Source organism: Podarcis tiliguerta, assembly GCF_965153285.1.
Source record: "Podarcis tiliguerta genome assembly, chromosome: 17".
Taxonomy (NCBI): domain Eukaryota; kingdom Metazoa; phylum Chordata; class Lepidosauria; order Squamata; family Lacertidae; genus Podarcis; species Podarcis tiliguerta.
This window is the reverse complement of record NC_139550.1, coordinates 35,373,758-35,394,894: the sequence shown is the minus strand read 5'-3', so window position 1 is coordinate 35,394,894 and position 21,137 is coordinate 35,373,758. Positions and strand designations below refer to the sequence as shown.

General features: G+C 49.1%; 1 protein-coding gene and 1 long non-coding RNA gene across 3 annotated transcripts in view; one reads left to right on the top strand and one right to left on the bottom strand.

Moving 5' to 3' along the window:
* GRIPAP1 (GRIP1 associated protein 1) overlaps positions 1-21,137 on the bottom strand; it is a 65,020-nt gene that overhangs the window by 8,906 nt on the left and 34,977 nt on the right. For both annotated transcript variants that reach the window (XM_083419761.1, XM_083419762.1), the window contains 3 exons: positions 13,159-13,286; positions 11,933-12,061; positions 10,538-10,631 (listed from right to left, as the gene is read on the bottom strand). In XM_083419761.1, coding sequence (XP_083275887.1) covers positions 10,538-10,631; positions 11,933-12,061; positions 13,159-13,286 — 351 coding nt within the window. The remainder of the gene's footprint in view (positions 1-10,537; positions 10,632-11,932; positions 12,062-13,158; positions 13,287-21,137) is intronic.
* Positions 771-4,250, top strand: LOC310668004. The gene is made up of 2 exons (XR_014506531.1): positions 771-3,144; positions 3,663-4,250. It is a non-coding gene; the product is annotated as an uncharacterized lncRNA (long non-coding RNA).

Genomic DNA, 21,137 nt, shown 5'->3' with positions numbered 1-21,137 from the left:
GCATTAACAAACACGGTTTCAGGTCGATACCGGCTGGCCTTCTCCCCCAAGCTGCTGAGCTGGTTTTATAGTTATTTTATTGGCATGCCTTCCATATGACTGTCTGCTTACTGCAAGTTACCTTGAGGGCTTCTTGGCCATTTCTCCAAGGGGAGTAACAAATACCATGAGATACCCTTGAGGAAAATAATTTCCCCTTTCTCTTCTTAGGCCCTTCCTTCTCTGAGCAATCCCAGGGATCATGCGGGAGACACAAAGCAGTTGCAGCATCAGATTTGCTTATGTGACAATGTTAAAAAGCCAATTCTGAGTGAAAGCAGGCCATGCTATCCCTCGCTCTGAATGAGCTTTGGGAGGGAGCTGTGCTGAAACAATCTCACCTTTGTTTGAAGGCCCCCATGCCTAGAAAAACCACTAAAACAATGAGCGTTTCCCCCCAGGGGCAACACAAACACACACTCCTCTCCCGCTAGTGGGAGTCACATTAAGTACAGTGGTGCCCCGCAAGACGAATTCCTCGCAAGACGGAAAACCCGCTAGACGAAAGGGTTTTCCGTTTTGGAGGTGCTTCGCAGGACGAATTTCTCTATGGGCTTGCTTCGCAAGACGAAAATGCCTTGCGATTCCTGGGGTTTTTTTTTCACTCCCCACCCCCTTTTTCTAAGGCACTAAGCTGCTAATAGCCTTTTAGCAGCTAATCTGCTAATCCCTTAAGCCTTTAATAGCCGCTAATAGCCGCTAAACCACTAATAGCGCTAATCCGCTAATGGGCTTGCTTTGCAAGACGAAAAAACCGCTAGACGAAGAGACTCACGGAACGGATTCTTTTCGTCTTGCGAGGCACCACTGTACAGTCATACCTCTTGTTATGTTCGGTTCAGGTTACGTCTTTTCAGGTTGCGTCCTGCGGTGACCTGGAAGTACCGGAAAGGGATACTTCCGGGTTTCACTACTCGCATATGTGCAGACACGTAAAATGACATCACGTGCATGCAGAGAAGCCGCGAATCGCGACCCGCGCGTGTGCAGGCGCAGGTTGCATTCCGTTCAGGTTGCAAACGGGGCTCCAGAACGGATCCCGTTCGCAACCAGAGGTACCAGTATATACTAAAGACAACAACAGTGACACCCACCTCTTTCCTCCCATCACCTGCTCCTCCTTTCAGAACTGCAGCTGAGACGTCTCTCTCCACAACCATCTCCTCCCTTGCTCTCTAACCATTGCTCACTGCTCTCTTCTCCAGAGCCTGGGCCTGCTCTGGTCTCCTTAGGGAGCTGACATAAATTTGGGGTCTTTCCCTGAAACCTGCTCAGCCACGAAATTAGCAAAACAGCAGGGGAACAGATAACAGCAGCCACCCATCCTCTCTGCCCCCACCCCGAGAAACTGGCTTCAAACAGAAAAAAAAAACTGCGGAAGAGGAACTGAATGAGATTCCTAACTCGTATGCTAGAAGGAACAGCCAAGAGGCCTTCCTGCTGTTTTGCAACTTCTGTGAGTGGGAAGGCAGGCTCACCAGACGGATGACGATGACATGGCCCCCATTAACACCACAGCCACTGCCTGGACTGGTGGGGTTAGGTTAGGCAAACAAGCAAGCAGGGCACAGGCTTATGACCAGGTACAAGGGCATCATAAAACACACACACGTCACTTTGGAGCCTGTTTTCAAAAAACAGAGATGAGCTCTGGATGAACTAGCAAGAGCTTCCTCTGAGCTTGTGCAGAGTGCTCCCTCTTCACCACTGAGTAACCACACTTGGGGAGCACGTGTCTGGGAATTTCAGGGAATGAATGTCCACAGGCTAGATGCAACATCATCGAGTCGAGCCCAGGGATGCCAAGTGGTCAACCAGGCTGCGTGGTAAAACCGTGATCTGTGAGTTAACCAGTACAGTGGTACCTCGGGTTACATACGCTTCAGGTTACAGCCCTAACCCAGAAATATTACCTCGGGTTAAGAACTTTGTTTCAGGATGAGAACAGAAATCGTGCTCCGGCGGTGCAGCGGCAGCAGGAGGCCCCATTAGCTAAAGTGGTGCTTCAGGTTAAGAACAGTTTCAGGTTAAGAACAGACCTCCGGAACGAATTAAGTACGTAACCAGAGGTACCACTGTACTGAGTTTCAAGAAACCAGAACCTGGAATTTACTGCCCATCTCCACCCAACAACCTGCCGGGTTCCATCCTGGTTCTGTCTTGGTCCACCAGATTCCTCTAGGTTCCACGTCTTGACCCATCACCCCTGGGTTTGACCCCACTTCTACTCCTTCCTATGGGGCCGGTAATTTTAGAATGCAAAAGGTCCAACCAACTCCCATGCTAGCCCTGGTTCTGTGCACACAGCTCAATTCCAAGCAGCTGCGAGGACGAAGCTTAGATGGTAGCCCCCTCTGTGCTTTGTAATAAGTACTTGAAAGAGTCGAAGAGAAAAGGCTACAGCTGAGCACCAGGATTCCTGTGCTCTTTCTGCAGGCATCTCCCCCCCACTGCCCCACTAGCTGTCCGTTGCAGTTTGCTCCCTTGATTCCCCAGACTGATGCCAAGCTAAAGTAACCCTGACAACTAGATCGATCCCACCTGCTCTCCCTGCTCTGCAGCTTCAGCACTCATCAGCCGGCCTGTCTCTCAAGACAGAAATCCTTCCATTCCTTGGCTGCGCCGTCATGCGTCGCTCACCCCCGCAACGCCCCTGCCTTACACAGCACAGGAAGGAGCCAGGAATCCTGACTCCCGGCCTCCACTCCTTCCACCACCAAATCCAACTCATACGCAGGATCGCCTCTGACACCCTTCGGTTCACCCTGGGTGACTACCACAACCACTCCGGTCTCCCTTGCGCACAATTGTCAACGTGAGTTATGATCTCTGTGGCGCCCTTCCCCAGGGCTGAGTATAGGCAAGTTTAAAAATTAAAATTCTCCACTGTTAAACAACAACAAAAATCCTAATTCTGCAGCCTGCAAAAGTCATGTACCGCAACCCCACACAGGCCCACCTCTGCCTGTTAGCATTCACTGAAAGGCGGGAGGAAACTCAGCCCTTTGCCCACCCGGAAAACAGTCTAAACTAACAGAAGGTTCTGCCAACCCGAGCATGAAGTCTGCCACAGCTAGGAAGCTGCTCTTTAGGGCAGGATAACAGGTGCATTGAGTAGAGTAGTAGTAGTAGTAGTAGAGACATCACCTTGCCAACAAAGGTCCGTATAGTAAAAGCTATGGTTTTCCCAGTAGTGATGTATGGAAGTGAGAGCTGGACCATCAAGAAGGCTGATCGCCGAAGAATGGATGCTTTTGAATTCTGGTGCTGGAGGGGACCCTTGAGAGTCCCATGGACTGCAAGAAGATCAAACGCATCCATTCTTAAGGAAATCAGCCCTGAGTGCTCACTGGAAGGACAGATCCTGAAGCTGAGGCTCCAATACTTTGGCCACCTCATGAGAAGAGAAGACTCCCTGGAAAAGACCCTGATGTTGGGAAAGATGGAGGGCACAAGGAGAAGGGGAAGACAGATGACAAGATGGTTGGACAGTGTTCTCGAAGCTACAAACATGAATCTGACCAAACTGCAGGAGGCAGTGGAAGACAGGAGTGCCTGGCGTCCTCTGGTCCATGGGGTCACGAAGAGTCGGACACGACTGAACGACTAAACAACAACAACAGGTGCATTAGCATTTGGGCCGCTTGCCTGCCAAAACTTCCCTCTGTGCTGTGCTTAACTGCTGTTGATAAGGAGGGCAGACCTGCAGCAGCATCCAAATGACTAGGCGTGTCTTAAAAGCACTGAGTGAAATCCCTGCATCGCCTCCAACAGCCCAGGCAGCTCCTCCACATTCAAAATCACCCCCACCATCCAGTAGAGGTCGCAACCTCCGAGTCCTCCTGCTCAAGTCGGCCAGTGTGGGGCTTCTGAGTGCAAAACCCCTTTCTTCCCACTGATGTTATCATCTCCCCACCCCCCACCCCACCTGCGATTTGTTTTGTTTTTTGCAATGGAGATATGAAATCTTTAAATGACCTGCATGTGCATTTTGGCTGACATCATGCTGTACTAAAGCAGAGGCGTCACAGAAACAGAATAATTCAGGTCCGATATATCTATCTATTCCCAATATATCGTATGTCTCATTGCCAAACTGCATCACTTGTTCAATCTCAAATCGTTTTTCTTTTGGTTTGGTTTGTTCCATGGATCTCTCAATAGCATTTTTTTAACCTAAGTTGGAAACATTTAATTGTCAATGCTTTTTTTTTTCTTTTTCTTTTACAATGGGAATGGAAAACCACCGATATTTTGTTTGTGGCACCCTTAGTGTTGCTGCTTCTCTCTCCTCTCCATCCTCCTAGCTGATGAGTACGTTGACACTTTTCTCTGGCTGGTCCCAGAGTTCACAAGCCTGGCCCGCTCTCACAAGCTTTAGGAATAATGCCTAGAGCAGTGTTTAGCATCCTTGGGTCTCCAGCTGTCATTGGACTTCAACTCCCAGCATCCCTGACCACTGGTCCTGCTAGCTAGGGATGATGGGAGTTGTAGTCCAACAATAGCTGGAGACCCACGGTTGAGAAACATTGGCCTAGAGTATGAGCCACTGTCTGCCCCCGCACAATTCACCAGGCTTACCATCCTTTCCCTGGACCAAGCCTCCCACCTGAAACGTCTCGCTCTCCTTTCAGCCTCCTGTCTGCAAAGCCCAAATCCACTGAGCCCACTCCCCTCCCAGAGATAGAGGGAGGGGGAACCTCAGTTCAATTATCAAAACCTAAGGTAATTGCCTGAGGCTAAATCCATCTAGTTTATATTGTAGGAGAGGTAGAAATAAAAGAGGAGTTAATTGGCAAGAGAAACACACACACACACACACACACACACACACACACCCTGAGGACTTCCAGGGCAGCAGGGTCAAGTGGTTGGAGCAGAAGGGCCAGCAGTGACTTCTGGGTTCAGTTACAAAGATTTGGAGGACAAATCTGCCTGAGAATGACAGGCAAAGGCAGAAGGAAGTGGCACAAGATGCAAGAGGAGGAGGAGGAGGTTTGTATTTTTAGCGTTCATGAAATATTCACTGGCTGGGCTGTGTGTTGCCAAGCTGAGGCGAAGGCGACCCTGCGCAAGCTATTTATAACCGGCTCCTGTTCCCTGCCCGCGGCGCAGTTCTGCGTGGAAGTATGGAAAACTTATCCACAGCCGCTCAAGAGGACCCACCACCCCGGCTGCCGGATTTTTACCTTCAAGCACAGGAGAGGCCCTTTGCATGTCGCCCCTCAACATCGCAGGACCCTCTCTCTCTCTCCCTTAGCACTGTGGCCGAGCCCAACACCACTGCTCTTTGGCAAGTTCAGGTGGGCCAAAGGAATGGCAGCGGGATCACCAACGGGGTGAGAGTAGGGTGGGGATTCTTACAGAAGGGGGGAGAGAGAGGGGGCCCAAAGCCAGGGAAAACAAAGCAGAACGGAGGAGACAATCCCTGTGTGAATGCTATGTGGGTTTGGGGGACTGGGGGACGGATTGCAGTCTGTCGGAGAGGGGCTCTGGGAATGAGAATCTCATGGCCTGGAGACCTGGCTTCTCGCTCCAACTGACTTGCCAAATGAATCCGCTGAGCCCGCACATTCTCGTGCCAAGAGCAGAGACTCCAGGGCCACCTGTGCTTTCCACCTTGGTGCGCAGAAAGCGGGACAAAAAACCAAGAGAGCTCTCCCTGGACTCCTATAATGGAACCTCCAATCTCCAAGTCATGCAAGCCTTAAGAGCCCTGCTCCTCCTTCATCTCTTTCCCTCTTGCCAAAGAGGAAGCCCACAAAGCACAGAGAAGACACTTCCTTAAGAGATACGGGGGGCTTCTGCTCTCTCCACCTGCCCTAAAGCGAAGCTGAAGTCCCGAGCCGTTGTCTCCCTACTTCAAACTCCCCCCAAACTAGAGGAATTTCTACTTCACTGGTAGCCGGAATAAAACCAGAGCAACTGCAGGCTGTGGTCAGATCCTTATCTGGGGCCCAGCCCCCTTTCCCCCAAGTTGGTTGGGACTAAAGTCCTGTATAGGCTATGGTTCTGCAATCACACAGCAGAGCCATGGAATCTGGGGGCAGATACAAATTTCAGTAGCATGAGATTTGCAGCTTTGATTTTATTTTATTTTTGAGGGAAAGAAGCTTCTAGTCCTTAAGGTTGCTGGAGTGGAATTTTGGAAGGCACGATAGAGGGAGGGAGGAGCATGGAGGAGGAGCTCCATTGGTCAGGAAATGGGGCTTCATTGCAATGCAAAGCATATTGACTCTATAAAAATTATTATTATTATTATTATTATTATTATTATTATTATTATCATCATCATCATCATCTCACTTGGAGTAGCAGAACGCATCATGCAAACAGATGCAAATCCTTTTTTGGTACAATTTATGCAGGTTGTGGAAATGTTCTTCCGTCGAGGCACAATTTTCAGCCCCATCCCCAACAAAGCATCTTGGTTAAGACTAATTGAATAAGCCAAGGGATCATGATCCCCCAAAACCAAAATGGGAGCTCCGAAAGCTTCAACAAGCTTTGGGAACGTACCAGGTGGAATGCTGGCAAGGGTGCCGGAAGTATGAGAGAGGAATTTTTTTAAAAGATCAGTGGAATCAAACTTGCAAAGGATCTGAAGGCTCTCTTATATCAAAGAATCCTGGCTGAGGGCCGTGGCAGCAGCCCTCACATCAGCCCCCTTTCACATCAAGGGTAATTTCACACCACACAGGGCTTGATGCCTCAGTCAGGTTTCTGATGTGAATTCAAAACCTACGTTGGCCACGATGTACATTGCATAACCAGAGCCTCTTCTGTACTCTCTCTCTAACATATTAGCCATGCAGGTAACATGCGGCCATTGAGAGATTCCACCACCACCGTCCAGAGGGCAAATGGCAGCAACCCAGAAGCTGTGAAAGCCGCATTAGCAATGATCTGCTCTCTGAAAAGCAACATTAAGCAGGAATTCTGTCACAAGGATTATTTGATCTCGGAAATGCCGGAGTTAACATGCTAAGACACCAGTTCCATCCAGCACTGAGCACAGAAGCAGCTTATTCAAGGCAGCAGGAATGCCCAGACCTTACTTCTCCCCACAATTTGCGTGTGTGGATGTAGCAAACGAAGAACCCACAGTTCGTGGAGCTCGGGATCCTATCTGAAGCTTAATACTGAACTCATGTTCACACCCACACAGGGTTCAGTCCTCTCATCCTCGCGGCAAAATTATACAGTAGAGGAGAAGGAGTGAGACATGGGTGGGCAGAAAGGGGGGAAACGGGCAGATCTATTTTTATTTGTACTTATTTCATTTTTACCCTGCCTTCCCTCCACAACAGACCAAGGCACGGCTGCAAAGATGGGAGTTCCCAGGCAGTCTCCGCACACAGGCCACTGTCTGGACCTGCTTCATCCTGTACCATCTGACCACCTTGTGGGACTGACGACGGCTGGCCTGGGACTGAGCTGTCGAGTGGAGTCACCTCCCAGAGGGCCTCTAGCCAGAACCACAACTCTTTCCAGCTTATTTCTGCAACCACATGGGCTAGAAACTTGTAAGGAAAACAAAATAAATAAATATAATAATAATAATAATAATAATAATAATGATGATGATGATTTATTATTTATACCCTGACCATCTGGCTGAGTTTCCCCAGCTACTCTGGGCTTAATACAGCATTAAATATTTAAAACTTCCCTAAACAGGGCTACCTTCAGATGTCTTTTAAAGATAGGATAGCTGCTTATTTCCTTCACATCTGAAGGGTGTTCCACAGGGCGGGCGCCACTACCGAGAAGGCCCTCTGTCTGGTTCTCTGTAACCTCACTTCTTGCAATGAGGGAACCGCCAGAAGGCCCTCGGAGCTGGACCTCAGTGTCCGGGCTGAATGATGGGGGTGGAGACGCTCCTTCAAGTATACAGGACCGAGGCCGTTTAGGGCTTTAAAGGTCAGCACCAACACTGAAAAGCCAGGACTTTAATCTACAGAACGTTGAGGAGAGGTGTTAAAAGCAAGCCCTCCAGCAGATCCTGCAGGCTTTGCAAGGCCTGCAAGAGGAGCCGCAGAGAGCCGAAAGGGCAGAGCAAAGGAGGAGATGGAGCAGCCAGACAGAGGGACCTGGGATAGCCGCGCTGCACATGGCTCCCTTTGTACCGCAGTGAAGCCGAGTGGGAACAGCCCTTTCCTCCTGCCTTTTGTCTCTGCCTAGTGATGGGAAGTGGCATTAACAGGGCTTGACAGCAGGTCCCCACGGAGGCTGTCATTCCGGCTGCTGCAGGGGGAGGGGCCTGCCCCCTCGGCTTCACCGATGGCACAAAAAGGTCCCTTCCGCAGGCCCGGCCTGTCACGGAAGGAACACAGAGGTGGGAGGGACAGGGACACGGGGGAGGAGGAACAGCCACACGCAGGCAGGGGACGTTTCAAAGGGCTCTTTATAGCTCTACGCCTCTTTGTGGCCTAGCTTCACAGGCCGAAAAACCTTCCCAGTGCTTAAAAGAGGATACCTGCACCCTACCCCCAAATATGTGCAAGGCTGCTAAAGTAGAGGCCACGGTTCATGCCTGCTGCCCAAATTCACTCTGTGCCCGTCAGCAGTCAAATTGCAAAAAGGGGGAGCTGCTAATAAAGTGGTACCTCGGGTTACAGACACTTCAGGTTACAGACTCCACTAACCCAGAAATAGTACCTCGGGTTAAGAACTTTGCTTCAGGATGAGAACAGAAATTGTGCAGCAGTGGTGAGGCAGCAGCAGGAGGCCCCATTAGCTAAAGTGGTGCTTCAGGTTAAGAACAGTTTCAGGTTAAGAACGGACCTCCGGAACGAATTAAGTACTTAACCCGAGGTACCACTATATATGTGTACACCTGCCCGTTCCCCACAAGCTTGAGTTCTGCAAATACGGCCAGTTTGAAATGATTTAGCTTCTTCCGATTTACTCTGCGCCCCACACTTCAGGCAGGGACAAGGCTTTCTTAAGAGGTGGGGGACAGGCTGAAGGCAAAGCATCGCTCCCATGGAATGGGCAGGCAGGTGCTGATTCAGTGGGAAAGTTCTGCGTGGCTGGCCCGTCTCCCTCCCCCCCCCCCATGGCTTCAGGCCTTTAATGAAATGTCACAGGTGTGCCATGGGATGAACCTACAGAAAGACATTTCCCAGGGCACCAGTGTAACATTTAAAGGGCACCTCTTTTCTATTCTAGAGTGTGAAGTGTGGAATTTTTACCATCCTCTCCCCTCGTGTACAAGAGGGATGGCCCCATGGCGGAAGAGAGAGGTTAGCCAAAAAAGGAGGTGAGGCGTCAACGTCTCAGGAGACCCCTCTGAGATCCATCTTCTTCCCCAGTTTTAGCCAATGTTATCCACACACCCTTGACATTCGTTCCCCTAGCAGCCATGATGTTGGTCTTTCTTTAAAATGAAGTTGTCAGATTCTGGACTAGCGTGGGGAGGAGACTCTAACTATAACACTATTTTTGTTTATGATTCATGTTACAGTGGTGCCTCGCAAGACGAAAAGAATCCGTTCCGCGGGTCTTTTCGTCTTGCGGTTTTTTCGTCTTGCGAAGCAAGCCCATTGACGGAGTAGCGCTATTAGCGCTATTGGCGATTTAAGGGCTAAAAACGGCTTTTTTAGGGGTGGGGGATTAGCGGTTTTGCTGCTAAAATGCTTTTAGCAGCTTAGCGATTCAAAATAAGGGGTTTTGGAGCAAAAAAAAAATTCAAATTTTTCGTCATTTTTCGTCTTGCGAAGCAAGCCCATAGGGAAATTCGTCCTGCGAAGCGCCTCTGCAAACGGAAAACCCTTTCGTCTTGCGGGTTTTCCGTCTTGCGAGGCATTCGTCTTGCGGGGCACCACTGTATTTCTTTTATGGATGTATACCCCTAATTATAAAGTATTTCCAAAGCACCTTCAGTTTCTCCTAAGATCTTTGAATATAGAAAGACTATGCTCCAGTGTGACCAAGAGAGAGAGTGCAACTATGCCTGCCCAGTTGTGCCCCTCATTTGTTGCCAGTACTCCTGAGGGATGTGGACATTCCATTCGAACTTCCTTCCTGACTTAACATCACCTCTTATTCCCTGCAGACCCCAAAATGGTGCCCCTCCCTCACCACAGAAGAAGGGATGAGAGAAGATCTACACCAAGAATAAAGTGGGGGTGAGGAGAAAGATCAACATTGAGATCTGCTGCCCTGGTGGTTCCTGCTGCCTGAGGCAGCCGCCTCACTTTGCCTCCTGGCCTGACCAGGCACTACCCATTGGGAATTACACCAGAGAACTGTGTCAAGTGTGAGGCCCCAATTCAGAGCTCACCTCAGCTGCAAGCCTATTCAGCAGCCTCAGGGTTCCCTAGGACCACTACCTAATGGAAGCGGAGAGAATCCTCAGGTGTCCATAGTAGATCTGAAGTTCCTGGACACACAATCTTTGCTTTGATCCACCCCCTTCCACCAAGCTGAGGTCAAGGCCACTAGCCCCTGGTTTGCTCAAGCTTATTCCCTCCTGACTGCCAGGAGTCCTCACCGATGCGGCTGTCCATGACGTACGTCTCGATGATGGCACTCTTCCGACACAGGTCCTCAGCCATGGAAGCACTGCTGACCTCCAGGTGTTTCACCTAGCAAAGGGAGATGGCATCATTCCTCACAGTCAGTGCTGCTTACCTGTCCCCAAAACCCTGGAATCCAGAACCTCCACAGGCCAGCCTGTGCCTCTTAGATCATAGGATCATAGAATTGCAGAGTTGAAAGGGACCACGAGGGTCATCTAATCCAGCCCTCTGCAATGCAGGTGTTCCCCCCCCCGGGGGGGGCTTGAACCCATGACCATGAGATTAAGAGTCTTATGCTTTTACAGACGGAGCTCCTGGCTAAACATATTCCTCCATCTAACCCTAACATCGCTGACTTTCCTCTTGGAAGTCATCTCACCAGTCTGGGCTCTGGAAATAATCTCCAAAGGTTCAGAATGTGCTGCTACATGGTGGTTCCTCTGGGGACTTTAGAGGCTTTGGGGGCCAGATGTGGCCCTCAGGACTCTCACTAGGCCAGGGCTTGGGCCCTGCCACATTCTACTTGCTGGTACTGATCCACACCCTCTTGGAAGTGTGTTTTGTGTGGCTGGAATGTAACCCTGAACTGCAACACCTCTTGCTTTTCTGAATATTTGATAGAGACAGGGGTCTATGTAGGAACCTCTGGCTTTGTGTGGCTCAAAATAGCCTACTGTACAAAGGTTAATAGGTGATGTGGGTGGCGCTGTGGTCTAAACCCCAGAGCCTAGGGCTTGCCGATCAGAAGGTCAGTGGTTTGAATCCCCACAACGGAGTGAGCTCCCGTTGTCCAGTCCCAGCTCCTGCCAACCTAGCTTGAAAGCACGTCAAGTGCAAGTAGACAAATAGGTACCGCTCTGGCAGGAAGGTAAAGGGCGTTTCCGTGTGCTGCTCTGGTTCGCCAGAAGCGGCTTAGTCATGCTGGCCACATGACCCGGAAGCTGTCTGTGGACAAATGCCGGCTCCCTCGGCCTATAGAGCGAGATGAGCACCACAACCTCAGAGTCATCCATGACCTAACGGTCAGGGGTACCTTTACCTGTATACAAAGGTTAATAGTCATATCGATCAACCCACCTACTTTTTGCCCCTGATCTTACCACCATCCCTCGCATGCCCCCCCCAAAAAAAGTTATCCAGGGGAAATGCTTTTATCAGGCTGATAAAAGTTCTGCATCCCTACCACAGAGCAAAACTCCGGAGAGTTAACATTCTCAGTCACTGGCAGGAGCTGGGAGTGTATCACTGTGTACAGACATCCGGCTGGGCCAGCCATACTGCAGGAGAGCCAGTATCTACCTGTCATAAGGTGCCACGCAAAAGCCTATTCTGCCATTCCAAAAGCGGGCCTGCAAAGGTTACCATACCTTCTCCTCCAGCAGCCATTTCTCCTGCTGAACTTCTGCCAGACGCTGGAAGAGCTCGGAGATCTCCTCATCCGAGAGGTCAGCTGGCCGAGGGGGTTGCGACTGTGACTGCGGGCTGCCTGTGGTGGACTGCAAGCAGAGAAGGGGGTTGGCAGGCAGGCTGGCAGCCCAAGCAGAGTCTTTCACTGCATCCATCACCCTCCGCCCCCAAAGTAATTTTAAACATTTCTCTCTCATTTTGCAAAGTGCTCAAAGGTGTCTCACTAATTAACTTTAACGTCAAAACTGCATGTAAAAAATTAAGTAACAATTATAGGGATGCAGGCCCCAAGCTACCAATCTAGCTGCTAGCCACCCACAGAATATCTATCGTCCTATAGCGTAGGATGAGAAACCTCATGCCTGACACCCTGGCCAATTTTCCAATAAAGAACTGATTGGCTGTTTCTTCTTCTTACAGAAACCCATTTTCTCCAATCTTCAGACAAGACTTTGGGAGAAAAGAAGCCAGTGGGTGGGTGAGAGTTTCCCTTGGATATGTTCAAGATTATATTGCAGGGGTGGGGAATAACAAACCCAGTTTATTTTAAGAGTCTTTGTTGTGGCAACTTCAAAGGCAGGTCAAACAACCACACACACACACACACACAGGCAACCTTTAAAAACAACAACAAAAGGATTCCTTTGGCTCGTGCAGCTAATACATAGATCAAGTTGATCAGTTATGAACAATCACCCCCTGGGTAGAATCAATGAGCTGGCCAGAAGTAGAGGTGATCCTGAGGAGTCTTTGTGCCGTCTGCAAGGCCAGTTGCATGGGAACGGGACTCCCGCAGCACCATCCCTAAAATGGCACCGTAGGAAAACTACCAACAACCCAGAAGTGATGCTTTGGAACACAGGAAGCTGCTTTGGGTCCATCTAGCTCAGTACTGTCTACACGGACTGGCAGCAGCTCTCCAGGATTTCAGGCAGGGATCTTTCCAAACCCTACCTAGAAATGCCAGGGACTGAACCTGGGACCTTCCGCTTATAAAGCAAAGGATCTACCACTGAGCTATGGCCCTTCCTCAAATCTGAGGAAAGGCACTGCTTTGGAAAGGCAAGCTCCAGGTGTCTGCTCCCATCTACAGGTGCAGGAAGAGAAATTACAGACCTCAGCCCTTCAAGAGCTCTGGCGTCCTTGGCACCTACAGCCAAACCTCCTGACATCTATCATGCCTTACCTTGTTGCTGCCGGCCCCAGATCCCTCTTTCATGATTTCACGGTAGCTGAAGGACGAGATGCTGCTGCTGTCTCCCGTCTGTGCCCTGCTTGGCGAGCTGATATCCGCCAAGACAAGATCCTCGATTCCTGGAGGGCAGAGCACAAGGTTAGAAATGCAAATAAGGGTGGCAGTTCTGGGGCCCAAAGCGGGCAGAAAGCCACAGCCCTGCCCCGTAACCCTCAGGTGTGTAGGTGCTAGCTGGGGGCAGCTCCTTGGCACAGGAAGAACACTCTCTGCATGCTCAGAGACAATACTTTCAACAGTCAGAAAGTACACAGACGCATACACCATAGCCTAGGTAATGTCCGTTGCACATCACGGGCTGGTATCTGCTCCTCACACGGGGCTGGCATGAAAAAGATCCAGTTCATATTAAACACAGATTCAGGCTCTTCTCTCTCTCCCTCCCCACCCTCAAATCTCTGAAAGTATCTGGCTGCAAATAACCAGCTGAGCGGTTAGCTTAGCTCCCTGGGGGATCTGATTTCCCGGAAGGTGCTATTTCCTAGCATATCCCAAGGAGTATTTTGAAAAAAGATGGCGTCAGAGACTGTCCACCCAAAGCAGGATTTACCTGAGCGTTTGGATGTAAGTTCCAACCCCCGCACTGCTCTGCGGCTGAATCTTGTCCTAAACTGATCTCACTGTTCTCACATCTCCCCCCAAAACAACACCAACTTCTTTCCTTAGGAGAAACCACCTCTCTGCTTTTGCAGAACTCCCAAGTGGCCCCTAGGAGCTAGACAGAACCAATCTTGTTTACATAATCAGGAACACACAAGGTTCCCAGCGGAGGCAAGCATTCAGAATCCATTAACCACAGATTAGGGATCAGGAGCAGGCTGCTGGATCCCAGAGACGCACAGACCAATGCCTCCACACACACACACACACCCCCGTACAAATTTGACTTCCCTCTACTGGCTTTTACTCTCAGCTAATACTTCTTATAGAATGGTTCATGCTATGCATCTTAACCAGGACCCATAAGCTGGTTAAAACGAAACATTGGCCGTTGTAAAGGTTGGTGTCAATGTAACTCTGAATCATGCCAGCAGGGGGATTTGAGAGAACCCACCCCAAAGCCCAAAACCATAGTAAAAGCTATGGTTTTCCCAGTAGTGATGTATGGAAGTGAGAGCTGGACCATCAAGAAGGCTGATCACCGAAGAATTGACGCTTTTGAATTATGGTGCTGGAGGAGACTCTTGAGAGTCCCATGGACTGCAAGAAGATCAAACGCATCCATTCTTAAGGAAATCAGCCCTGAGTGCTCACTGGAAGGACAGATCGTGAAGCTGAGGCTCCAATACTTTGGCCATCTCATGAGAAGAGAAGATTCACTGGAAAAGACCCTGATGTTGGGAAAGATGGAGGGCACAAGGAGAAGGGGACGACCGAGGATGAGATGGTTAGACAGTGTTATCGAAGCTACAAACATGAACCTGACCAAACTGCGGGTGGCAGTGGAAGACAGGAGTGCCTGGCGTGCTCTGGTCCATGGGCTCACGAAGAGTCGGACACGACTGAACGACTAAACAACAACAACAACAACCCCAAAGCCCACTTGCCCAACCATGATTAATATATTGGGAGCATGGTGTTCGCACACAAGCCCAAGGTGTTTGTCACATGGGAGTTTCCTGGCAGTCTGAAGTGGTTTGCTTGTGTTGAATTCCCAGCTTTAAGCTTCTGTGCTATGTCTGCTCACGTTCATGAAAGATTATTCTCAGTGTACCAGCCAGCCTCATTTGGAATCCTTCCTGCCAAAGGTACCCTATATTTTATTTCTGGTCAGGATACACATAGAAGAAGTCCAAGATATTGTTACTGTTGAAGTGTTGTGGGGATCAAGGAGTTAAACACTCTATGCTAATTGGGAATGCTGACTCAGCAGCATGTGATGACTAAGCATCACGAGACACGGGACCTTGCCTAACTGATCCAGCTAGTATAAAGAGGCATGGTTGACTTCCCACTTCAGTTAGTTGGTAGGTGAAGAGGTGAAGGCTTCTCCCTGAATATAATTCCACCTGTGTGCTGTGTATGTTGAATGTACCCACACTGCTTGTTTTACGATGCTGAAAGACTACAACTGAATAAACCCATACTGAAAATCCAGCTTGATTCCTGAACGCTTCCTGTAGGGCTCTTGTACATCACAACAGTTACTACTACTACTACTAGCTGGGATGTGGGTGGTGCTGTGGTCTAAACGACAGAGCCTAGGGCTTGCCGATCAGAAGGTCGGTGGTTTGAATCCCCGCGACGGGGTGAGCTCCCGTTGCTCGGTCCCTGCTCCTGCCAACCTAGCAGTTCGAAAGCATGTCAAAGTGCAAGTAGATAAATAGGTACCGCTCCGACGGGAAGGTAAACAGCGTTTCCGTGCACTGCTCTGGTTCACCAGAAGCGGCTTAGTCATGCTGGCCACATGACGAGGGAGCTGTACGCCAGCTCCCTCGGCCAATAAAGCGAGATGAGCGCTGCAACCCCAGAGTCGGCCACAACTGGACCTTAATGGTCAGGGGTACCTCTACCTTACTAGCACTGGTATTATTATTGCATTTTCTTCTCTTAAGACCAGGAAGAGAAACCTGTGGCCCTCCAGCTGTTGAGCATTGGTCATGCTGGTTGGGGGTGACGGGAGCTGGGATCCAACAATCCTGGAGTGCTCCAAGTTCCCCATCTCTATTCTAAGGCAGTGTTTCCCAACCTTGGGCCTCCAGTTGTTTTTGAACTACAATTCCCATCATCCCTGACCACTGGTCTTGCTAGCTAGGGATGATGGGAGTTGTAGTCCAAAAACAGCTGGAGGCCCAAGGTTGGGAAACACTGTTCTAAGGGATAGGACCAAGGAGCTGTCCAAAGTTCTGAAACACACTGCCCACAGTCTACCAGTGTATTTTATGATGTACACAGCAAGAGTACATACTCTAACACAGCTAAAATGTAAATTACACGTATGAAGTGATCCTGAGTCTGTATTCTTGCTGCTGAAGAGCATAAAGTAGTACCTTAATGGATCAGATCAAGCTCTAGCTAGTCAAGCATTCTCTCAGAATCCCAGCAAAAAATGCCCACTAATCCATTAGTGGGTCAAGATTTAGCCCACCCTTGGTCTAATAAACAAAACTTTGCTATTACCATTCTTGCTTGGGCACAAAACTCGCTGGATTACCGTAGGTTATTATTTCTCAGTCTCACCTACCTCACATGGCTATTGTGATTATATAAAAATGGGGGTGGGGAACTGTGTACTCCACCCTGAATTCATTAGAGAAAGGGCAGGATATAAATCTGCTTGAGTACACACACACCCCAACACACACACACGAAAGACGAGGGACACTTTTTACACAGCAGATTGCAGAATGCAGCTTCCAGTACAGACCATCTGGTGCATTCACCAGACCCCCTAAACAACGAAGCTGGCTTCTTTTGTTTTGCTTTGTTTTTAATGCTTTTTAGCAAAGCTGGCTGCAGAGAAGCCTCTGGAAGGGGGACCAGTATCCAAGACCAGAGGGGTTCCGAAACCATCTGCTCAATGGGGATCCAGGGGCCGTTTTTCCTTTCTTCCTAGCTCTCCTGTCTCAGTCCTCCTACCTGGGCTTGGCTGGTATCACAAGGGTCTCATCTACCAGCATTGCATCATTTGACAGTGAATACGAATTTATCGTAATGTGGGATGACCCCCTTTGGCAAATCATTTGATACGATTTTCAAAGAGGGGAGAGAAAGCAGGAGCTTGTCAATGAAACAACTGCAAGACTGCTATGAATTAAAGCCTGCAGTGAATTAATGAATAAAGTGATTTTTTAAAAAACGACAACCACAAATTATAAAGTTAAAAAGAATCTGGCCACTGTCACTAATGTCTTGCTAACATCCAGATTATATTACTTGAAACAATCTACATGGCGTGTGACCTTATTTTTGTATTTAAATAAAAATAGCAGAATATGCTGGACTACAAGGCTGAAGATCACTGGTACCTTGAAGGTTGCTGTTTGACAGTGGGACAATCTGCCTCGAGAGCTCTCCTTCCTTGCAGGTGCTTCAGCAGAGGCCGGACAGACATCTGTCAGGGATGCTGCAGTTGCAGGTCCCGCACTGAGCAGGGAGTTGCACTAGACCTGCCAGGCATTTTCCAGCTCTAGGAGTCTTGCATAAGACACTATCTGGGCCCTTGAGTCACCCTCAGAGGCTTTGCTTTGCCATCTGAAGTGGGATGGGTAACTACACAAAGCACAGCCTTCTGAACAGTGTGCGGAGGTTATGTCCAGAGGGCGTTCACAAGGCTTTAATCGACAAGCAGAAATGTAGTTTTTACTGGGGAAAATTGGGCTTGTTATGATGCATAATGTTGCTGGATTTTGTTTTTGTTTTGAGGTTTGCAACGTCTTATGTGTCTTTATGTGGCTGGACCATCAAGAAGGCTGATCGCCGAAGAATTGATGATTTTGAATTATGGTGCTGGAGGAGACTCTTGAGAGTCCCATGGACTGCAAGAAGATCAAACCTATCCATTCTTAAGGAAATCAGCCCTGAGTGTTCGCTGGAAGGACAGATCCTGAAGCTGAGGCTCCAAGACTTTGGCCACCTCATGAGAAGTGAAGACTCCCTGGAAAAGACCCTGATGTTGGGAAAGATGGAGGGCACAAGGAGAAGGGGACAACAGAGGACAAGATGGTTGGACAGTGTTCTCGAAGCTACAAACATGAGTTTGACCAAACTGCGGGAGGCAGTGGAAGACAGGAGTGCCTGGGGTGCTCTGGTCCATGGGTCACAAAGGGTTGGACATGATTAAACGACAACAAATGTGTCTTAACCAACTGTGGTTTATGTTATTGTGGTTGTTTTGCCATAAACCAGCTTGCCATAAACCCTATAGATTAAAAAGTTAAGATATCAGAAACTCCCACATCCCCACACCATGGGACAGCTAAAATGGACAGTATCCTTTGGAAGAAACCAAAAAGAACTAAAAGAGCACAAATTCCTACTCTAGAAAGACAGCAGATGAAATGTAGAGAGAAGCTGAGCAGCAGACCCAATTTCCCCTCCATTTGCGTGGAGATGTGAAGACACTAATACAACTCCCACCTCTGCCACGAGTTAGGTAGTTAAAGGAGAACCACATCTGCTGCAGCTTCAGCCCCCCACTAGCCATGGGAAACACAAGGGATCAGAATGCCCCCATACAGGGCGGCTGTAAGCATCGCTGAGATAACCTAAGTAAAGCACTTTAAGCCTTTCTGAGCCTTTTATTTGCTCATCGTGACGATGGATGGGCTGTTTGTGTGCTAGGGATTGAACCTGGGCTACTGGCTGCTTGCAAGGCGTACACTCTGCAATTGAGCAGAGGCCATTCCCCAAACAGGGGTAATATGGCCGCTGTTCAATTTTATGGGTGAAAGTAAAATTTTGTATTCCAGGACACCCAAAGGCTAAATGTGGACCCTGCTCCCTCACCCCTTCTTGATCCCAGCCACTGAGAACCAAGAACTGTTTACATATGTACAATCCCAACCCCTGCCCAGTTCCAGCCTGGATTCCGTTTCTTGGGTCAGGTTAGAGTGCCACATCTCCCTAAATAAAAATTCTCAAAAACTGTGGTTAGTTATAAAAAGTGGGAGAATAGGGAAATAGAGGGCGGGAACAGAGTCGGAACCTGGAAGCAACATGGCAAGCAGACAGTCACCGTTTACCTGCCATGCCTCAATTAAAGAAAGAGCAAAAAGAGGCATTTTAATTTTCTTTGAAACACACACACATAAGCTTGTAATAGGTATAGATCCTGCTCTTGCATGGGGCGTCATGAGGAACTCTTATCCAAATGATCTATCAGGTCCTTTCTCCACTTTGCTCCACTAAACTCCAAGCACCTGGTGTTCCCAGACTGTTCCACAAGCCCAGAAATGGCATTTCTAGCCATTTGCGCTGCCTGCCTGCCGGAGAGCTTTGCAGAGGGAGAGTGCTGGGTGTGTAGGAAGTGAGAAATCCTACAAGCAAGTGCTGCAGCTGCCCAGCCCGGCTGGTTAATTTTTAATCCGGTGGTGAAAACAAGAGACCCATTCAATGCTGGGAACTGCCGACTATACGCACCTCCTGAACTCCCTGCTGCAAGTGGCCTCCAGCGCCTTTCAAACCCACCTGTTAACTCAAGCGCTAACCTCCCCTGGGACCAACTGATGCCTTTCAATCTCCCGCCTGTGACTCTCTTCCTCTTTAGCTCAGCTTTCTTTCTTTTAAAGGAGCAAGCTGAGTTGGAGGTCACTGGCTCTTTGTTAAGAGGGAGAGAGAAGAGGGGATTACGCAGATGATGGCTTTTCAACAGAACTCCATGCTGGGAGAAAGCCCTGTGGAGGGAGAAGGACTCTTTTGTGCAGACTGCTTTGGAAAAAGCAGACGCGAGTGCACACACACACAACACACACAAAACGGAGGAATTCAGAAGGCAATGAAAGTCCCTTCACACTCCGGGGTGCATTAGATCAAAGCAGGGAGATAAAAGGCATCCCTCCCAAGCAATTTGCCAGGGGCCAAATGACAGTGCCTCTTGGGGACCAAGGAAGGAATGGCGCTCACTTCAAGGCCTCCTTTAAAGAGAGGGAGAGAGAGAGAGAGAGAGAGAGAGAGAGAGAGAGAGAGAGATTCTCTGCAGGTTGCACTAGCAGCAACAGCTGACAATCCCTTTTCCCAACCATACTTGGAGGCCGAGAAGCAGGACACAATCAGGAAAATCGCTTTCAAACATGGAGGAACTGCTCCTTTAAATACCTTTTGACTCCTCTGCTGCTCTCAAAGCCAGGGAGCAGAGAAACGGCTGCACTTGCGACCCATCGAACACACGCCTATGGTTGGAGGAAAGATTTTCTAAGCGCATGCAAATGATTACCGGGTGCAAGGGTGAAATCTTGTGCCTGTGGCCCAAGAAATGCAAAATGGTGCAGCATCAAGGGACAAGGTGGTCTCCTGGGAGAGGAATGGATCCTAGTGGGTGGTCCCAGGAGGAGACTGGGCAGGTTGACAGTTTCCTGTGCTTTTGTCCTTTAGTAAGTGAGCAGCGTTTAGTGGCTTAGAACATGCAAAGGGAGGCCAAGAGATCTGGTTTCTAGAACTTGACTGCAGGAGTTGATGGGACACCTTTCCGCGTGCTTGAAAACACTTTGTGCAGATTATGCTATTTATTTTATAACTGCAGACCAGGTGAAGCCAGGATCACCCCCTGCCGTACTGATGGGCAATGACTGAACTTGTGAAAGAGACAGACAGCCTTCGCTTGACAGATGTTGTCTGCAGGGCAAGGCTAGGAGTTCTAGTCTCTAAATTAAGGCCATGGGCCACTTTCACGTGATTAAATTCCTACATGGAACTCTTTTGTGCACTGGAAGACGGTAGAAATTCAGCAGCCCTAAAAGCTTGGGTCAACCAGGTCTACTCATCTGGTCCTTGAAATATAGAAACGGAGGAAGCTGCTTTATATTGGGTCAGACCCACTGGTCTACGCTGACAGGCAAGGGCAATCCAGGTCTTCAGACAGGGTTTTCTCCTAGCCCTACCTAGAGATGCGAGGGATTGAATCTGAGACCTTTTGCATGCAAAGCCAATGCTCTATGATTGAGCCACAGGCCTTCTCAATAAGCCCTTAACATAAACCAAGTGTTCAGTCAGACAGAAGACACTGAGAAAGTCTTACTTGCATAGAATCATAGAATTGTAGAGTGGGAAGGTCCCCTGAGTCCAACCCCTTAAAAATGCAGTATAAACACCGACAACTGGGAAACACTGGTCTGCAAGTGCTCTAATTGGAGGACAGCCTTTACCAAGGGTGTCATGGACTCTGAAGACTCTCAAACTTAGGACAAAAGGGAGAAACATGCTAAGAGGAAGGCGTGTTTGGCAAACCCTCATCATGATCAACTCCCATCCGGAAA